Below are 18,652 nucleotides of genomic sequence, written 5' to 3'. Positions count from 1 at the left end.
ACTATGTCACGAGGACATGGCAACTGCTAACCTTAGTTGTTGATTTCTTTCCAATGATTTTTGTTTTATTTTTGAGACCCTCTTTTTGAAGTTGCAAATGGTCGGACATTGTATGACCAATGTGAACGGGAGTTTCACTTGCAAACGGGAAGTTGGTCCGTACTGGAATTCGTATAGTAAGAGGATGGCTAGCTTAGTTCAAGGTCATGTAGGTCCCCCCGTCGCACTTAGCAAGTTGGTGGATACTAGGAAGTGAACTCAATAAAGGCATAAAGCCAAGGTGGGTTCACCAAAGGAAAGTACCCGACTGTTGGTCCAAGTGGAAGCCAAACGGAAGCATCTCCTAAAAATTAGGGAACTGCTATTTTGGGCCATGAAATCTGTTCGCGTCATTACCTCCGGAATGACAAGAGGAACATTTTAGAACTCTGTTGCAAAGTCAACTGGGCAACCAATCGGGAGATTTTTAAGCGGGAAGCCCAAAGCGGGAAATTGCTTATAAATGTGCCAAATGGCACACTGTGGTGCACTTTCCTCATGCAGCCAGAAGTAGCGCTCGATTTCTAGCTGGGAGGCTTCATTTGCAAGCTCCTGTCACAGGTTAAGAGCTATTGACTGCAAGCTTTCCCTCTCATGTACAGTGTGGTGTAGGAAGTCACTGTGTGGTTATATGCGTGCTGAGGCAAGAGCCTCTCTGAGCAGGAACAGGAGTAGCTAACTGCTACTCCAAAAGCAGACACCGGTGAGGGTGATAACCTCACCGTACAGGTGCGTTTTTAGCGCTGGTTATGCACTGAGTTTTGACTGTTTTTCAGCCATACGGACGCCAGAACTATTGGGAACAGTGCCCCACTGTTAGAGGACAGTTCGGGGACTGTTTAGGGCTGAAAACAGGGCAAAAACCAGTAAATACAGCGTGCCAATAGAAGTGAGTTCGAGGACAGTTCGGGGACTGTTTAGGGTAGAAATCAAAGGGTTTATGCCAATGGAAGTGACTTCGAGCAAGGGAATTGGTTTCGGACAAGTTATGGGGCTGTTATGTTATCGAAATTTTTCCAAAACAGGTGGTATCTAGCTGGATACATGCAAAGAATTCCCAAGACCTTTCTTTGTAATCTACCCTCTTAAAAAATAAAGAAATACCGAAAGGGGCGCCAATTTTGGGGTCTACAAGTTGTCGGCGTCTGCTCGGAGCATTCTAGCTTCCGAGCCGTGTGTGTGCTTAAGTGGTCATTCCCGTCGCAGTTCCCTTTGCAAAATACTCTCTTTGTGTGTGTGTGTCTAAAGTAAAGTAAAGAATTTCGGGTGAAAGCCAAAGCCTACCGCCTCACGGGCCGGTTTCAAGGTTCAGTTGCCGAGACATTAATCACAGAAGTGAGCCTCGGTTGTTTTGGGTAAAGACATAGAGTACAGGAACGCGGGATTACACTATGGCCGACGAAGGGAAGGGCATTATGGAAGAGGGTTCCTCTTCGAAGGGCAGACATGAAATTCCTATGGTGTTTGAGATTGGTGAGAGCTCACGGCCACTGTCTGTACCTCCTGTTGATGTGAATGTCCCTCCAGTACAGGGCTTTATGATTGGGCAACTTGAGGATGATGCGTTCAGGACTCAGTTAGTTACCGCGGTGAATGTGTTTTCGCAACTGGTGCAAAACCCAAGGTTTATGGAGTTCTTGCAACAAGCGCCCAACCTACACCACGAACAGAGCTTGTTGAGGCTTAGGCCCAAGTACTTCATGCGTCTCAGTAGGATAGGGAACACTCGCATGTTACGGAGTCAGGGGCTCCAAAACAGGTTCTTCCCGTCCTTGAACAGGTGGTTAGGACGCCTATTCCACAGGCTATGCCAGTTCAACCCGCCACCTTTCAGAGCCCGCATGCTTTCTTGAATGGACAGGGAACTGGTTACTAGGCAATGCATCCAGTTTTTCCACCACCCACGGCACATCCTGGGTATTTCAGGGGTGGATCTGTGTTCCAGAGTATGGCTGGTTATGCGCCTGGAAGCCAGCCGTACATGCCAGGAACAGTGTTTGGGGGTATGCAAGGCATGATGCCAAACCCCATGTATGGTAGCATCGGCATGCAGCAAGGTTTTCAGAGCAACCAGGGGCAGTTTGGGGTTGCTGGTTTTTCCGGACAGCAACCAGATATGGCACTCTTGACGCAAAATTTTAATGGCCAAGATGTGCCAATGATGCCTACTACATTGCCCATGTTGCAGACAATTACTTATGACAATTTGGGAGCACTGGAAAAGCCGAAAGCTTACAAAGAAGGTGGTGCAGCTGTAAAGTTTAGCACTTTCAGCGGCTTCGAGGATAAGGCAAAGGCTCTCACTCTCCTCCAGTAGTTTGATACAGCTTATGCAGGAGGGAATTTTACAGAAGCCTTTAAGGTCAGGAAAGCTGCCACTTTCTTGAAAGCCAAAGCCTACCGTCCCTGGGCCGGTTTCAAGGTTTCATTGCCGGGATTGTTTGAGAACATGGGCACTACGGTCAAGTTCTCGTGTTCGTTTCATCCACAAACTGATGGACAGTCAGAAGAGGCTAATCTTACTGTCTTAGATCTGCTGAAATGTTATGTGTCAGATAATAAGGGCAAGTGGGAACAATATTTGCCTATGCTTGAGTATGCGTACAATAATATAGTGCATTTGTCGACTGGCAAGGCACCTTTTGAGATTGTGAAGGCGGCAAAAAGGTTCCTCCCATTTTGCATACAAAGGACAAGATTTTTGAGGTAGATCGATATATTGAAAACATGGATGAAATGTATAAGCAAATTAAAGTTGACTTGAAGACTCAGGCAAAATAGAAAAAGGTTGCTGATTGTCACCGTCGTAAATTGTTGTATCACCTGGTGATTGGGTTCTGCTAAGGTTCGAGAAGGCAAGGTTAAAGAAGATGAAGGGCAAGGAACGATTGTTTCCTAAGCTCAACATGCGTTACTATGGGCCTTTTCAAGTGCTTGACAAGATCAGTGATGTGGCTTACAGGCTGAAATTGCCTGATGCGTGGAAGATTCATAATGCGTTTCACGTGAGTCTTCTAAGACCCTTCGTGGGTGATGTGCCAGAAGATACGCCAGATGAGGATCAACCAGAAGTTGAGGAATTTGATAAGATCCTGGTATCTGAGCAAGTTTTGGCACATAAGGACAGAAAAGTTAAAGGACAGGTTGCAAGACGCTATTTGGTGAAGTTCAAGAACTATCCACCTATGGATGCAAAGTGGATGGAAGAGTATGAACTTTCAGAGTCACCAAATGTATTGCACCTTTACCTTGAAGCCTTTGGATTACAACCTACCTATGCCTCAACCCAACGTGTGCAAAGGAGGGCTAATGATAGAGCTAGCACATCAAATGTACATATGAATTCAGTGCAATAGATGGAAATGACAAAAGTATGAAGGTCTTAGATGCTTTTGGGTTAAAGTGCTTTTGATCTGATGCATTTGGGGCTCTGCTTTTGGGCATCCCTTGTAAGAATAAAAGAGCCCTTGGGCCTCTCACTCTACAGAGCACCTGGACGCAGATTCTGAGAGTAGAGGACCCTTGGGACTTGTACTTTGCAATGATCAATAATAAAGAAATACCGAAAGGAGCGCCAGTCTTGGCCAGAGCTATTGGGCGTAGAACTTCGCCATGTGCTCTCTCTCTCTCTCTCTCTCTCTCTCTCTCTCTCTCTAGTAAAGTTCAATGATTTTGAAGTTTCTGTGCCATTGATTTCTCGCTTGGAGTGTCCAAGCCTGTAACAGTGGTATCAGAGCTGAAAAAGATTCTTCTTCTACGGAGGATCCGATCCCTTCTGCAACACACACAGGTTCTCGAGGAGAGAGAAGACTTTGTTTGACAAAGAATCTTCGTGTCTTGACCCCAAATTTATTAGCCACTCCCACCCTTAGTCCGTCGTGCATGCCTTAAAGGGCATAAGTCATAAAGAATCCAAGAGTACACATGGGTTCTCGTGGAGAATCTGACAGAGATGTCACCTCTCAGTGGGAAGGCTTGAAGCACTCTCGAAAGAAGAGGAAATTGGTGGATTTCCCCGGTTATTTGGGCCGGAAGTTGAGTTTCGAGGTGGCAAGCAGATCCAAGAAGCGTGCTCGTAGGGTGACTCAGATTTTTCTTCATCTTTAGAGAGCTCCGACAGTTTGTCGTCCTCTAGATCTAGAGAGGATGAGAAAAGGTGGAAGAAGTGGAGAAAGGCATGGGAGGCCATCTTGCAGTTCGGAGAAGGAGAGCTCGTCCTTTCTTGACAGTGAACAAATAAGCAAGAGACCAAGGAGCTCAAGGAAGGGGGGTCAAGTCGTCAGGTTTGAGACGTTTTCAAGCTAACAGGACACCTTTCGAGCCCTTGAGTTTGTACAGCAATTTGATGTCGCCTTCCTTGGAGATTGGTTTACGGAATACTCCAAGGTGCGAAGGGCGGCATCTTACTTCAAAGGAAATGCACAGACTTGGTGGTCTACTCTATTGTTATGTAGAGAAGCACCTGCGACGTGGTTAAAATTCAAGAAAATTTTCACGTCAACTTGGATATTAGATGAATATAGAAGAGATGTCATCACGGCTGGCATCACTTGAGAATGACTAAGAAAGATACATTGGATGACTACTGCCAGAGGTTTTGGAATACTTATTTGCCAGTGCCTTCGTTTCAGAAGATTACTTTGAGAGACCAGATTGAGCGGCTTTGCTGTGGTTTGCCAGAAGAGATTCGAGAGTATTGTCTAAACTTTTTCGATTTAATGCTTCTTTTAGTGCTAGGCTTCATTATGGTTGAGTCTGCCCTTGATCTCCGGAGTCATGACAGAAACTCAGTACGCTGAACTTTGTGTTGATGTATGCTTATGTGTGTGTGGGTGTGGTGTGTGTCGTGTTGGGGAGCATATGTTAGTACGTAGTTCTACACCCACTATTGGGCACTGACGACGTTAGTGGGGATGTCGTGGTATTTAGTCAATACTATGCATGATGGAGCTGATGGTTATATTGTCTTGTGGGTGACTACCATAGGTCTATACCTTGCACTTTCCTTCAAGGGTGAATCTGGGCTTATCCTGGATTCATCTAGGTATATAGAAGTCCGACTCTATCCAGAGACTTATGGGACATGCTAAGCATGTATTTGAAATGCATGCCGGCTCATTGACTTACCCTACGGACAGGATAGTATTCATCTCAATAGGGGAAGAGTTTGCTAGTGAATCAGGGGAACATGATGACGGCTCATCACAGGATTCTAGAGTAGTATGAGAATCAGATGGGAGCGCATCCGAGGGTTCCGATGAACTAAGGGAATTGGATGCAAGTTATGGGGAGGATAGAGAAGCTACTCATAGGTCCCATGGCTTAAGGAAAGAAAGAAAAGGGAATCAATTGGTAGATCAAAGAATTCACTAGATCCAGATTGAGGTGTCAAGGATAGGGAGGCTAGAAGGGCTACCAATAGGTCAAAGGGCACGAGAAAAGAATAGAAGGTAAGCTAGATCCACCGGATAATTTGGTCAAGGGTACTTTTTGGCCCTCGATGCAAAGTGGATGGAGGAGGAAAGCCTTGCAAATTATCTTCAAAGAGAGCTGTACCTTGAAGCTTTTGGGCTGTTAGTAGTGTCTATGCCAAAGGTTATGGATGAATCAACAAGGTTGAATCCAGTGCAGTGCGGATAGCACAAGAGGGGAGCCACTCCACTCTTTGTCACAAATTGCCTCAATTGAATAAAGCCACTAGTTTCTCTTTGAGATGTGAGGGTACGGGCGGATTGACAGTATTTTGCGGAATGACTTTATGAACTGTGTGCAGTGAATTGGAAATTTCCTTGATTGAACTGAAACTTGTGTTAGAGACACATAGAGAAAGATGAAATGTCTGCAACATTTTGTTTGATGAATGATTTGAACTTAGTACATCTAGACATCTGCTAGAGATCGGTGAGATTTGGATGCGATGGCTAAGTGAATGAAGAATGAATGTGATTTGAACTTAATGCATCTCGACATTTGTTAGAGATCGGTGAGATATGGATGGGATGCCTAAGTGAATGAAATTCTAGTGCATCAAGATGTCTATCTGGATAAGATGACTGGATTCTGTTGTGAGTGCATCAAGAGTTCCGAAAGGATGAGACGACTACATAGTGATCTACGTGCATCAAGAGCTTTGGACGAAATGAGATCACTAGATTGAATGATCGAAACTCAAGTGTTCAATGTGAACTAAGTGTGTGATTTGTGAACTGCTTGCTATGTGGATTACTGTCTTTTGGAGATGGTCATGGGCATGGTTTACTTGATTGAAATGTGAAATGAAAAGATATGTAACAAGATTTAGTAGATCAAGACATCCGTGAGAAGATCAGTGTGGTCTGGATGTGATTGCTAATTGGTTACAATGACAAGGATTTTCCTTCAAGACCTTCTATAGAAATGTGATTGATCAGTGACGGATGTCCTTGTAGAAATGTTGTATTGGTGGAGTCTGGTGTATGAGTACATAGAGTCAGTGTCTATTGAAGAAAGTTTTTGTCCTTTGGCTGTTTTTACAGGTGTAATCGAGGGCAATTACAATTCTTTCTAGAGGGGGAATGTCACAAAGTGATGACGTGGCATGCTTAACTGGAAGAGAAATGGTGGAGTGGACAAGAGAAACCGAGCCAACCAACTGAAAGAACTTGTGAAGCACCGGCCGTGGGGCCAGAAATCCTAAAAGATAGAAGCTTGGACAATGAGAGAGATTTCCGTAAATCACGCTGACATGCTGATGTGGTAGGCTGTCCGGATTTTCACATTTTGTGTTGTTGTTGCCATGTGGCAGACTGTACGGATTCGCGATTTGCGTTGGGTTGATGACGTGGAAGCTTTAGCGCTAGGATGAGATACTTTTGGGTTAAAGTGCTTTTAATCTGATGCTATTGGGGCTCTGCTTTTGGCTATCCCTTGTAAGAATAAAAGAGCCCTTGAGCCTCTCACTCTACAGAGTATCTGGATGTAGAGTCTGAGAGCAGAGGACTGTCTGGAGTTGTACTTTGTAGTGATCAATATTAAAGAAATACCGAAAGGGACACTGATCTTTGGGGCCATTGCTTCTGGGGCGCAGAACTCCACCGTGCTGTGTCGTCTCTCTCTCTCTCTCTCTCTCTCTCTCTCTCTCTCTCTCTCTCTCTCTCTCTCTCTCAAAGTTCAGTGATTTTGAAGTTTTTGTTCATATGTTGCTATCGATTTCTTGCTTAATGAAAGGGGTGTTTTCCTTTAATTTACCTAGCTCATGTGCAAGACCTTTTGCACTACCCTTTCGAGGCTTTATGAAGCTGTCTCGAGCTAGAGCCTACCTGCCAATTTAGAACCTGCTAAATTAGGACGGACTTTAGTAAAGGTTAAACTCACCCTTCGGCTTTAGAGCTTCACCGCCTGTGCAAAACCTTGGCATAGTGCTTTGGAGGTATCTCGAAGCTGGTCCCGAAACCTGCTAAATTTAGATCGACTTTGGTAAGTTTTAATCTTACCTTAAGGCTTCCCAGATTTCATACTTGGAGTCTATGAGTAAATTTAATTTAATTTCTTATAATTTACACAGCTAGTTTCTTTTTTTTAACTCCTATGATCTAATTAGCCCCCTTTGTTCTGTACCTTTGATCAAAGATACACTTATCTTGCCTTGACCCGAGCCTTTGACTTGAAATAATTAAATAGCAATTATTCTTGCTCTTCTTCTTTTCTTTAGTCCCAAGCCTTTGATTGGGCTAGGTCTATAAGCACTTTAATGAGTCTCTCGTTCTCTTCTATTTTCCCAGGCTTAAGTGGCCAAATTAAGATGGAATATACTTTAGAAAGTTAGACATTAATTTCACGACATTATCTCTCTCTTGAAATCACAGTCGTCCTCGACTATAGAGTAGGGAAAATAAAGTCATAACTAATCTTTTTACTTTCAGTCGAGGATCCCTTTTTACCCTTTGACATCCTTCTAGAAGACTTAGTTGTCGCAAGCATGTTTTTACTTAGCCGTTATCATCTTCCGTAGTAGATTGACAAGTTCTACTAGGTGCTTGGGAGACTAAGCTGCCGCAAACATGATTTATTGTATGCATACACTTAAAAACTTATGAACATTTGAAAGATCTCTTAGATTCAAAACAAGACAAATTTCTTTATAAAACATATTTGTTTATACGTGGTTCTTACCTTTGATATGAGTTATTGTAAGCATTTATAAGGCTTGCATTATCCTTTAATTGGACGCCTTGCATCCACCTTACATCTTTGAAAGGATAATTCTTAAACTTTATAAGATATCGTCGGATAGTCTTACCACTACTTAAAACCTTGTCAACATGTCGTAGGATACTCTTGGGCTGCAAGATCTCTTCTTGACCTTCAAACTGGGGTACTCTTTGGTTATCGGTTCTTTGGGTGGCTCACCCTTACAAGGCTTCAAAAGGCTTACATGAAAACCGTTAGGAATGAGACAATTGCTAGGTAACTTAACTTGTAGGCTGATTGATTAATTGACTTGAGGAGCTGGAATGGGCCATAGTATCTTTTTGCTAGCTTAGCATAATATTTTCGATGACCAGTTGGGCGTGCTTGTGTCCCCTCGCCCGTTGTATGGCTTAGGTGTGCTTTGGGAAACTAAAGCAATACCCAATCATCCTCTTTGAAGGTTAAGGCTCTTCTATGCTTATTAGCAACAGCCTTTTGCTTTTGTTGCGTGATGGATATGGTTTCCTTAATCTTATTAAAGGATTCTTTAAGGTCTCTACTATACTCATAGGAAGCAAAGATCTTTCCAAATGTCTTGACTATCAATGGGAGCTTGGGTATTTTTTCAATTACCTCAAACTTCAAAGGGTGCCTTTTCTTGTAGAAGTATGGACAATGTTATTGTATGCATACTCTACTAGGCATAAATACTTTTCCCATTCATCTCTTTGATCTACTTACGTAACATAAGCTTTGAGTAGATCAATAATAGTTGAATTTGCTATCTCACTTTGGCCATCCGTTTGTGGGTGATAGGTCGAAGAGAAATTCAACTTAGTACCAAAATTCTCGCAGAGACCTTTTTTATTCTTGGATCTCTGTCGGACACTATAGATGTAGGAAAACCATTATACTTAAAGACTTGTGATATGAAGATTATTTTCATATAATGTGCTTTAATGGACTTTTTTATTGGTATGAAATGCGCATGTTTACTGAATGGTCTACTATTGTCCATATCCCTCTATTCCCATGAATAGATTTTGGCTATTCAAAGATGAAATTCATGGATATACTCTTCATGGGGAATTAGGTATAGGCAATGACTGAAACAAGCAAGGCTGCGTCCCTCTATCATACTTTGCCTTTTGACATACAATGTATTTGGCAACATAATCCGGTATGTTTGCCTTCATTGTTGGCCAATAAAAGTACATTTCTAGTCTCTTAAGAGTAGCTTGATACCTGCTATGTTCCGCATAAGGGGGGAGCATGAGATTCGTACATAACTTTTCACGTAAGCTTGTAATGCATAACCTATTGCCATAGAGAAGATAAACATCTTGTGTATTGTATGGTTCCTCTTTCTTCCCTAGTGCAATAGCTGGCATTACATTTTTGAGATCTGGATCCGTAGCATACTCACCTATCATATAAGACAGATTATTGTGAGTAGCTATTGATACAACATTCACCTTTGGTCTTCGTGAAAGAGCATCGGCCACTTGGTTGTGCTTACCTGCTATGTGAGCATTATGAAAGGTAAACTGTGAAAGAGTGTTTGCCCACCTCATTTGCTCATTAGTTAATTTAGTTTGCGTGAGAAAGTACTTAAGACTTTGGTGATTTGTGCGCAAAATAAATGGAGTGCTTAGGAGATAATGCTTCCATGCATCTAAAGCATGTAAATAGCCAACAACTCTTCTTTTTATGTCTAGATTCTTTTCTTGGTCATTTAATCTCCTACGTGTGTATGCTATGGCATGCCCTTCTTGAAGCAACATAGGTCATTATCTCCCAAGCACACACCCGAATGGGCCCTGAAAAGTTGGAGATAATAAAAGGATGGCCTATACCAATAAATTTACATGAATTGAGAAGCTTTATAGGAATGTGTGCATGCTATAGACGCTCCGTAGAAAAAGTCTCATTCATAGCAGTAAATTTAATCACTATGCAGATCCAACCAAATGAAGACTGAGCAACGGCTGTTGGCTCTCTTTGAGGCTCCAATCTCGCGCCTGACGATGGCGCCAGGCAACTTCTACGACGAGGCACCTCCTAAGGCTGATCTAGTACGTCTTCTAGGGTCTAGATCTTGCATCTACTAGGCTGAATTTTTGTCCCCTTCGCTGAAATCTGGAATCTGGTGAAGTTATGAACTGAACTGAATCTGCAATCTTCTTGACCACTTCGGGCGAGATTCTACTGGTCAAAGGTGGGCTGAATGCGGTCAATTCTGGGATCTAACTGTAGCTGCAAAAATGCAACGGGTCAAGGGTTAAATCTGGCGCTTTCTCCGCAGTAGATGCTCCAAATCTGTGTAGCCCTTGCTGGCTGAATGCTGAAGCGCCAAAAACGCTGGTCTGATAGGCTAATCTGAGAAGGTTCCTGCAATGGATCTGCAAGCAAACTGGTCACCTAGGCCGTAGCAGACAAGTGCTGCTGGCTGATTCCCCAAAGCACAAGGGAGATTAGGGAGATGAGGCGGCCAAATGAGGGCTTGCTGCAAAAATGCTGGAAAGCTGAGGGTCCTTCTCTGCTCTGCTTCTTCTATTCGATTTGTGTAAGAATTGAGGTATGAAGGTCTTCTTTATATTGGTTTTTAGGGTTTTATTTCCTTGAGAGATTTTCGAGGAAGTCACCTAAAAATGACTTTAAATTGCCAGTGCCAAGTGTCATAGATGATCCTGCACGAAGTGTACCTGCAAATATACCTTTTAATACATGCACATGCTCTGATACATCATGCTGCGTGCTTTGGGCTAGTATGCGGTGGTGAATATGCGTCTACTGGACTATACTTACGCGGGCCATTTTGCCTCTGCGCCTTGTATAACCATTGGTGCAAAGAGTGCTTTGTAGGGATTTTAACATTGTCAATCTTCTGCAAGATTCGGAAGGGTCTATAGTATCGCATACTGTGCTTTGGGTAAAGCCTCTCCTGTCCCTTCATCTTTACCAATCTGGCCCTCTTGAATTTGAGCACCCAATCTCCTTCCTCCATCTAAGACGAAGGGGGTTAGGACTCCTTGATTCTAACCGAAGCCAACTTGCAAATCTTGGCCGAGGGGCCTAAACCCTAATAGAAGAAGTTCTAACCAACTGACTGAAGCCGACCAAGGGGCCTAAAGACAAAAGGGGTTAGGATTAAAAATCCTAACCTGACCAACTTACAGATCAGTGGCTGAGGGGCCTAAAACCCTAAAAACACCCCAACACACAACTAGATGATGACATGATTGAACTGTACGGATATATCCGCAATTGCAGTACTAGTTGATGAGGTGGCATCACTGTACTAGCCACAAGGGTGCCTAGTAGCTTTTTTAGTTTTTGCTTTTAATGTGAGATGCGTTTGGACAAGCCAAGGGCCTTTAAATATGCTGCGTGGGCTCTCTCATTGGCATTCAACCGCATGGAGAATCATAGGAGAGTTCCTAGAGCTTGTACCTTGTTGAGCAATATAAAGAAGTATCGAAAAGGGGCACTAGGGTTTGGGGCCAGTGCCGTCTGGGTGTGGAATTCGGCCACTCTGTGTCTTGTGTAGATTCTCTCTCTTTCTGTTCAGTTGTTTTGAAGTGTAAAAGTTTGTTCTAGTCTGTTCCTTTTCAGTTGGCATGTGTCGCCGTCCCGTTACACTTATCCGCTATGATGTGCTTGAAAGATCTTGTCCTTGGTGCACAGGATAGGTGGAACCTTCTTGCCGCCCTCTACTATCTCAAAAGGTGCCTTCCCAGTAGACGTGTGAACAATGGTGTTGTAGACAAATTTTGCCAATGGCAAAGCTTTTCCCATTGGGCCTTGTGATCAGAGCCGTAGCACTTCAACAAGTCTTAACACTATTGAATTGTTAATCTTTGACTGCCCATAGGTCTGTGGATGGAATGACGAAGAGAACTTGAGTGTTGTACCCAAGTTCTCACACAATGCCTTTTAGAGCAAACTAGTCATCCTCGGGTCTCTGTTTGTGACACAAAAAATGTAGAGTTCCATGATGTTTGAAGGTTTGTACAATGAACAATTTAGCAATGTGGTCGGCTTTTGATCATCTTGTTCGCTGGTACAAAGCGAGCCGATAAAAGATGGACTCATTACAGTGCACATAGATCATCAGGTCAAAGATGAAATCCATGGCAATACTCTCTTGTGGTGGTCGCTCTGGAATCGATGAAGGTTTTAGGCATTTTGTGCCTGTCATACGTCATCTTTTGACATATCATGCAAGTACGTACAAAGATATTCACATTTGACTTGAGACGAGGCCAATAGGAGTAGCTCTCTAGTGCCTTGAGTGTTGCCTCAATGGATTATGACACTTTGTCAAAATTTTTTGGCGTAGGGCTTGTCTCACAACTTTGCCCTACAGATCACGTACCTACCCTCGAGAGAGAGTCCTGAAATCGAATCGCTATTTTGCAATGTGTCAAAAATAATTGCAAATTGGATCCAAAGCATTTTACTCCCTCATATCAAGAAACTCATGATGGGATATGAAATTTATGGCTTGGAAGATACTGCATCTTCAATCACATTCTTCTTGCCTTCAACATAGACGATCTGGAAATGAAACAATGATGCCAAGGGTGTGTCTACAAAGCTGCACCTAGGTCTCCAGAAGTGAGATTTCCAATCGGCTGTACCGTGTTGGCTTCCTGATAGGGTTGGCGAATGGGCTGTAAAGGTGTGGTTAGTGGGGGATACACCCAAATCTTGGCCGAATTGATTGCACTTTGCTTCTGTCACAGCTTGGAACGATCTGGTGCTCAGGATGAACGGCTAAGGAGTGTGGCGGAGTGGCACGGGTGGGGTATGGGAGGGAGGGAACTTATCGATAGGGTTACTGGATGCAGGGCTGCTACAAGGCCTGCTGTGTGAAGAGTGCGCAGCAGCGGGGAGGGAGGGAGCTAATTGATATGGCTACTGGATGCAGCCTGTAGGCTGCTACAAGGCCTGCTGTGTGAAGAGCGCACAGGTGTGCAGCAGCGGGAAGGCACGCGTGGGCAAAATGCATGCGGCTGTGACGCTAAAGGCAACGTGTTGAAACAGGCAGTGCGTGTACAAGGGCATCCGAGTGCAATGGCATGCAGGTGAGCCAATGGAAGTGCTGGTTGGATGCGAGGGCTAGATCGGAGGGGGGCTAGGGTTAGCAGCAGGGTTGACACGCACAAAGCCCCAGTTCGGCAGTGCAGAGTTTTTCTCTCTCTCTCTCTGCTTCAGGAGGGGTTTCTCCAGGCTTGATCATATTCTGACACTCAGGGCCATCAGTGAGGAGGGCAGAGCACATGGGAGACGGATCTATTGTAGCTTTGTGGATTTTCGCAAAGCATTTGACATGGTACCAAGAGCTCGATTGATGCGCAGACTACAGGAGATGGGGGTGCCCATAGAGGTGATTTGGGGGATTATGGCTTTGTACAGATCAGTGATGGGACATGTACGCACTCCGGAAGGGGTATCTGATTTAGTTCACTCTACTATTGGAGTGAAACAGGGCTGCCCATTGTCTCCTACTCTATTTGGTATGTATGTTGATGAGGTGTCTGATTACATCGACAGAGAGGGTGACAGAGGTGCACAGCTGGCAGGGACGTGGATCCCGTTGTTGCTATATGCTGATGATATTGTGCTGATATCCGACTCACCAGAAGGTATGCAACGACAGTTGGATGCACTACGCAATTTTGCTGAGGATAGTGGATTGTGTGTAAACCTAGGTAAAACCAAGGTTATGGTGTTTAACACCACACCGCAATGGGTCAGGAGATCAGTACCTACTTTCAAATATGGTCAGGAGATTGTGGAGTATACAAATGCATACACTTACCTGGGGGTAGTCTTTACTGGGCTGAGATTTTCTTTGAGAAGAGCAGCAGAGACTAGACTAACTAGAGCTGGTGCGGCTCTGAAAGGAATGGAGAGGATGTGTTCGCAGGTTTAGTTCCAAGAACCTAGGACAAAGTTATGGCTCTTTGATACTTTGGTTGCCTCCACTATGTTATATGGGGTGCAGGTTTGGGGATCTTATGTAGGCCAGGATGGTTGGAGGCGTATGGAGAAGCCCCTGGTATCTATGGTCTCTCGGTTGATTAGAGCCAAGGCTTTTGTACCGCATGGTATCATTCGAGCGGAATTAGCTGCCCCCCCTATGGAGATTGAGGCGCTTACTAGATCAGTCTCCTTTGTACACAGTCTGTGGGATACTACCAGAGATAGATATGCCAGGGTGGCTCTAGAGTCCTCCAGACAATTAGCTCTTAATGGGGATAATCATGCTGGTATGCACAGATGGCATCATGGTTTCAGACACATGGTTTCACCATGGACAGGTTGCCTCCTTTTCAATACTCTCTACAAGCACCCTTGAGGTCTTTGACACGGGTAGAGATTAATAGACTCATTCGTCAGGATCTGATCCAGCTGGACACGAGGAGGACATGGATAGAGCCGATACAGGAGTTGGGCACAAAGATGGCTTTCTATAAAGAGCATTCTCTCCACCTCACGGGGGATGGGTTTGTGATTCGACCTAGCTATATGGACACGCATCTTTCTCATGGTTTGCGGTGTGCCATTGGTCAGATACGCACGTCCTCACATCAGCTCGAGATTGAGACTGACAGATTCAGAGGGACACCAACAGATAGCAGGATATGCCGCTTATGCCATCTAGAGTCAGAGACAGGTACATTACATATGTCATTGCACAGTGTGCTATGAGATACGAGGCCGTTTTCATTGTCTATTCAGAGAAGGTTTTGGGCCTCTATCTAGGGTCATGAGTTATGAGGATCAGAGATGTCTTGGGCTATATCTACTTGAGCTACACAAGGCATAGAGAAACTTTACTGAGGAGAGCTGAAGAGAGACAACCCCAGAGACAGATCACAGATTTCTTTACACTAGATATTGTACACCCAGAAGAACAGATAGAGGAGCAGCCAACAATGGAGAGGTCTACCCGCACTACTGGCATTCTCATAGACCGAGCATTGGAGCTAGGGAGATCTAGATGACCCCGATGGAGAAGAGGAGCTACACAGTTTCGAAGGAGGCTACAACAAAGGATTCGAGCCATACTTTTTCGTCGTCCAGAGTGTAGATGAAGATGGATCTCTATGAAGATGAATCTCTACTTCCCTCCCATATTGTCTACACATTGTATAGCTTAGTTCACACATTTCGCGCCTTTCACCTTTCACACCTATCAGCTTAGTTTAGGATTCTTCAGTATTTATATCTTGTTATCCCAGTTTAATTTATTTTGTTAATCTGACTTTGTATCAGATACACCGCATTGTAACTTCCTGGTCTCATAGGTCACTTTGGCCTTTTGAAGACGTTAATATAACATTTCATTTCATTTCTCTCTCTCTCTCTCTCTCTCTCTCTCTCTCTCTCTCTCTCTCTCTCTCTCTCTCTCTCTCCTCTTGGTGCTTTAACTAGCTGGTTTCTTCTGCTGCACTCTGATATGTTGTGTAGGAGTTGTGCATTGTCTAAAAGCTTTTATTACTTTTATGTATTTTTCAAAGAAAAAGCTACTGTAAATACATGTATAAATTTGCGACTACATTTTTTATTGCTTGTAGTTTTGCAGCTTGCATACATTGGGCAAGGTTGCAGTTTGAAGATCTCTTCTCAAATAGTATCAAGCAGGTGAGTAATTGGCTTGTAGGGTTTCCTACTATAATTTCAGCTTGAAAAATTAGGGCTTGCAGGTTTGCCTGTAGACTAACTGCATGTTGAAGACTCATAGCTGCCGAGCAGTTATGAGTCACAGTTTTTAATTTATTGTTTAATTTGCCTGTAGACTAACTGCATGTTAAAGTCAATCACGTCAAAATATCATACATCTAACATGTGTAATGCAAGAACTAATCTGAGAGAGAGAATTCTGTAGGAGCAGGTGTTTCTTACCTGTACATTAGGAGGTTTGCATTTGATTTGAGAAACTGACACTCACTAGCTGATGGTTATTATGGTTGCTGAAATTGATTTCATTGTAACTTGGTCATACTCTCATGTCACGGGAAAGCTCTATGCGCTTGGCCTTGTGACAAAGTAAAGGAGTAAATTTCTGACTTTTTAACGTATGGTTTGTCGTGTGTCAGCTTTCTTTCAATTTTCCCAAGGATATGACAACAACAGCTGGTGCACCATTCTGGAGTGGAACCAAACGTGCGCCTGTTCCTATCACGTTCAATGTAATGGAGCCTTTGCACTACAACTTTATTGTTGCAGCTGCCAATCTTCAGGCTACTGTGTACGGGTTGAAGGGATGCCAAGATCGGGTGTTGTTTTTGGATGTCTTGCGAAATGTTAATGTTCCAGCTTTTCAGCCCAAGGTAAGTAATTGATGAAGGATCATTCCTATTAGCGCTCAGTCTGAGCTCATTTTCTCTCGTGCCCTCAGGAAGGCATCAAGATAGCTACTTCGGACGGTGATTTGAGGAGTGGTGGACAGCAGAAGAGTTTTCTTAGCTCAGAAGATAATGATGCCGTGGAAAGGTGTGATGTTTTGATGCAAGAGCTACCCACTCCCGCGTCTCTGGCAGTAAGTGACGACGGATCTGGACTTTAAAAAGGCCATCACTGGCATACACTTTCTTATGGCCTGTTGATGGCTTGTAGTTATATGACGTTTTGGATAGATACTCAGGACAATGTGAAAGAGAGGCTTCTAATGCCCAGGCTCCTTTGCTTCGTGCTTTGAACTCATTTATGCATTCTATTTATTCAGGGATACAGGTTAACGCCTATAGAGTTCGAGAAGGATGATGAGCAGAATTTCCATGTGGAGTTTGTATCGGCTGCTGCAAATTTGCGGGCTCAGAATTATGGCATTCCGACTTCGGATTTGTTGCAGGTTTGTGTGGGATGTGGAGAGAAGAGGAGTGCTGTACATGCGTTTTCTTTTACCTGTTTGTACCATTACAATTGTGAAGTTGATGCGAGTATGGTGAATTGAAATTGAGGCGAGTTCTTTGAATATATTCTTGACTCGTATTTACTATCATCTACAGGCTCGACTTGTAGGAGGAAGGGCAATTCCTTCTGTTGTGACAGCTACATCTGTTATTGGAGGGATGATGTGTCTGGAACTATACAAATTGGTGTTGCAAAAACCTCTGGAGTGTTTCAAGCATTCATATGTCAATCTAGCTGTACCATTCATTGCAACAGCAGAACCAATCAGGGCCATCGTAAACAGGGTATTGTCTAGGCTCTTGTCAAACAAACTTCTCTGAAGCATTTTATATCTTGGCATTTTCCACTGTCAGATACTTAAATCCCTTTCTGTCGCCTTTTTTAATTTTTTGATTCCTTGCCAGGTTGAGAGAAATGATCATCCTCCCTTGTTGTGGACTCTATGGGATAAGTTTGAGATGAGCTGTGTAGGAATGTCATTGGAGACCTTTCTCCGGGAGTTCAAGCAACAATACGGCCTTGAGGTAGATGGCATCACAGACAGCTCTTTTGATCTCTTTTTGTTTTTTAAAGTGTAACAAAACGAATGATAAATATTTCTGGCCTTTTGGAATTCTTGTATATTACGTAGTTTTCAAGGATTAATTCTCTCTTAGCTGGATAGCATAATAGGTTCCTACAATTACCGAGCTATGGATGTAGCAGTCTTCATTTTTCTTGGATTGGTTCATCATTCTTTTACTGCTACTTGATATGCAAGTTTTGTTAAGTGGCTCTTCTCCGTTTAGACATTTACTTGAGCCATTAGTAGCTCTTCTTTAAGTTTCTGTATGCTTAAATAGTTGTTCTAGGGCCTGGGCATGGTAAAAAAATGTATGTCTGTGATTTCAATCACGTCACTTTAAAACCTTTGCATCATTCATGGCTTTCTGGATACTTCCTCCGTTTTATTTTGGGTGTATTCACATCATTTGTTTTGCTGCAGATAACAATGCTATCATATGGTAAAAGTCTGCTCTATGCTGAATTTGTGCCCAGAAAAAAGCTCCAGGAGCGAATGCCTCTAACGTTGTTGGATCTTATAACAACGATTGCAAAGGTTACCATTCCGGCAACTGAAAATCGAGTGGTGTTCTCAGTTTCTTGTTCCGATGCCTCGGACAATGACGTGGATGTGCCGGATGTTTTAGTGGCGGTTCGGTAGTGCAGATCAAGGGTGCTTATGTTGTTGCCTACCATCAAGTTGCGTGCAATTGTAAATATTAGTTATGTATCTGATAGGGCCATATGTATACGTCTGCAAGGAAAAAGGTTAATGCTCTCAAGTGGGACATTGTAAGCAGCTCCAGTCATTTTCATTGAAAGGCAGCATTGCCCAGAAAAGTGGGTTAAAGCTGGTCTAATCCAGAGAGATATGAAAGGTTATAAGCATACAGTCTAATCATCAAACAAGAAGCCTCCCTTGCTTTGGGTTGAGCCCTTGGAAATGGTAAGATGGTAGTGAGGTTCCATGGTC

The 18,652-nt window shown here is 43.5% G+C and overlaps 1 protein-coding gene across 1 annotated transcript in view; it reads left to right on the top strand.

Annotated features, from left to right (window-relative positions):
• The window catches only part of LOC147438170 (uncharacterized), a 58,708-nt gene extending 40,056 nt beyond the window's left edge, over positions 1-18,652 (top strand). The window contains exons 6-12 of the mRNA XM_086487499.1: positions 15,798-15,864; positions 16,320-16,553; positions 16,622-16,762; positions 16,949-17,074; positions 17,232-17,420; positions 17,541-17,660; positions 18,122-18,652. Coding sequence (XP_086343625.1) covers positions 15,798-15,864; positions 16,320-16,553; positions 16,622-16,762; positions 16,949-17,074; positions 17,232-17,420; positions 17,541-17,660; positions 18,122-18,340 — 1,096 coding nt within the window. The 3' untranslated portion in view covers positions 18,341-18,652. The remainder of the gene's footprint in view (positions 1-15,797; positions 15,865-16,319; positions 16,554-16,621; positions 16,763-16,948; positions 17,075-17,231; positions 17,421-17,540; positions 17,661-18,121) is intronic.

This window comes from Adiantum capillus-veneris, chromosome 17 (assembly GCF_014529385.1).
Source record: "Adiantum capillus-veneris isolate H3 chromosome 17, ASM1452938v2, whole genome shotgun sequence".
Lineage (NCBI taxonomy): Eukaryota > Viridiplantae > Streptophyta > Polypodiopsida > Polypodiales > Pteridaceae > Adiantum > Adiantum capillus-veneris.
Note: the sequence above shows the minus strand (reverse complement) of the source record. Positions and strands in the feature narration are given on the sequence as shown.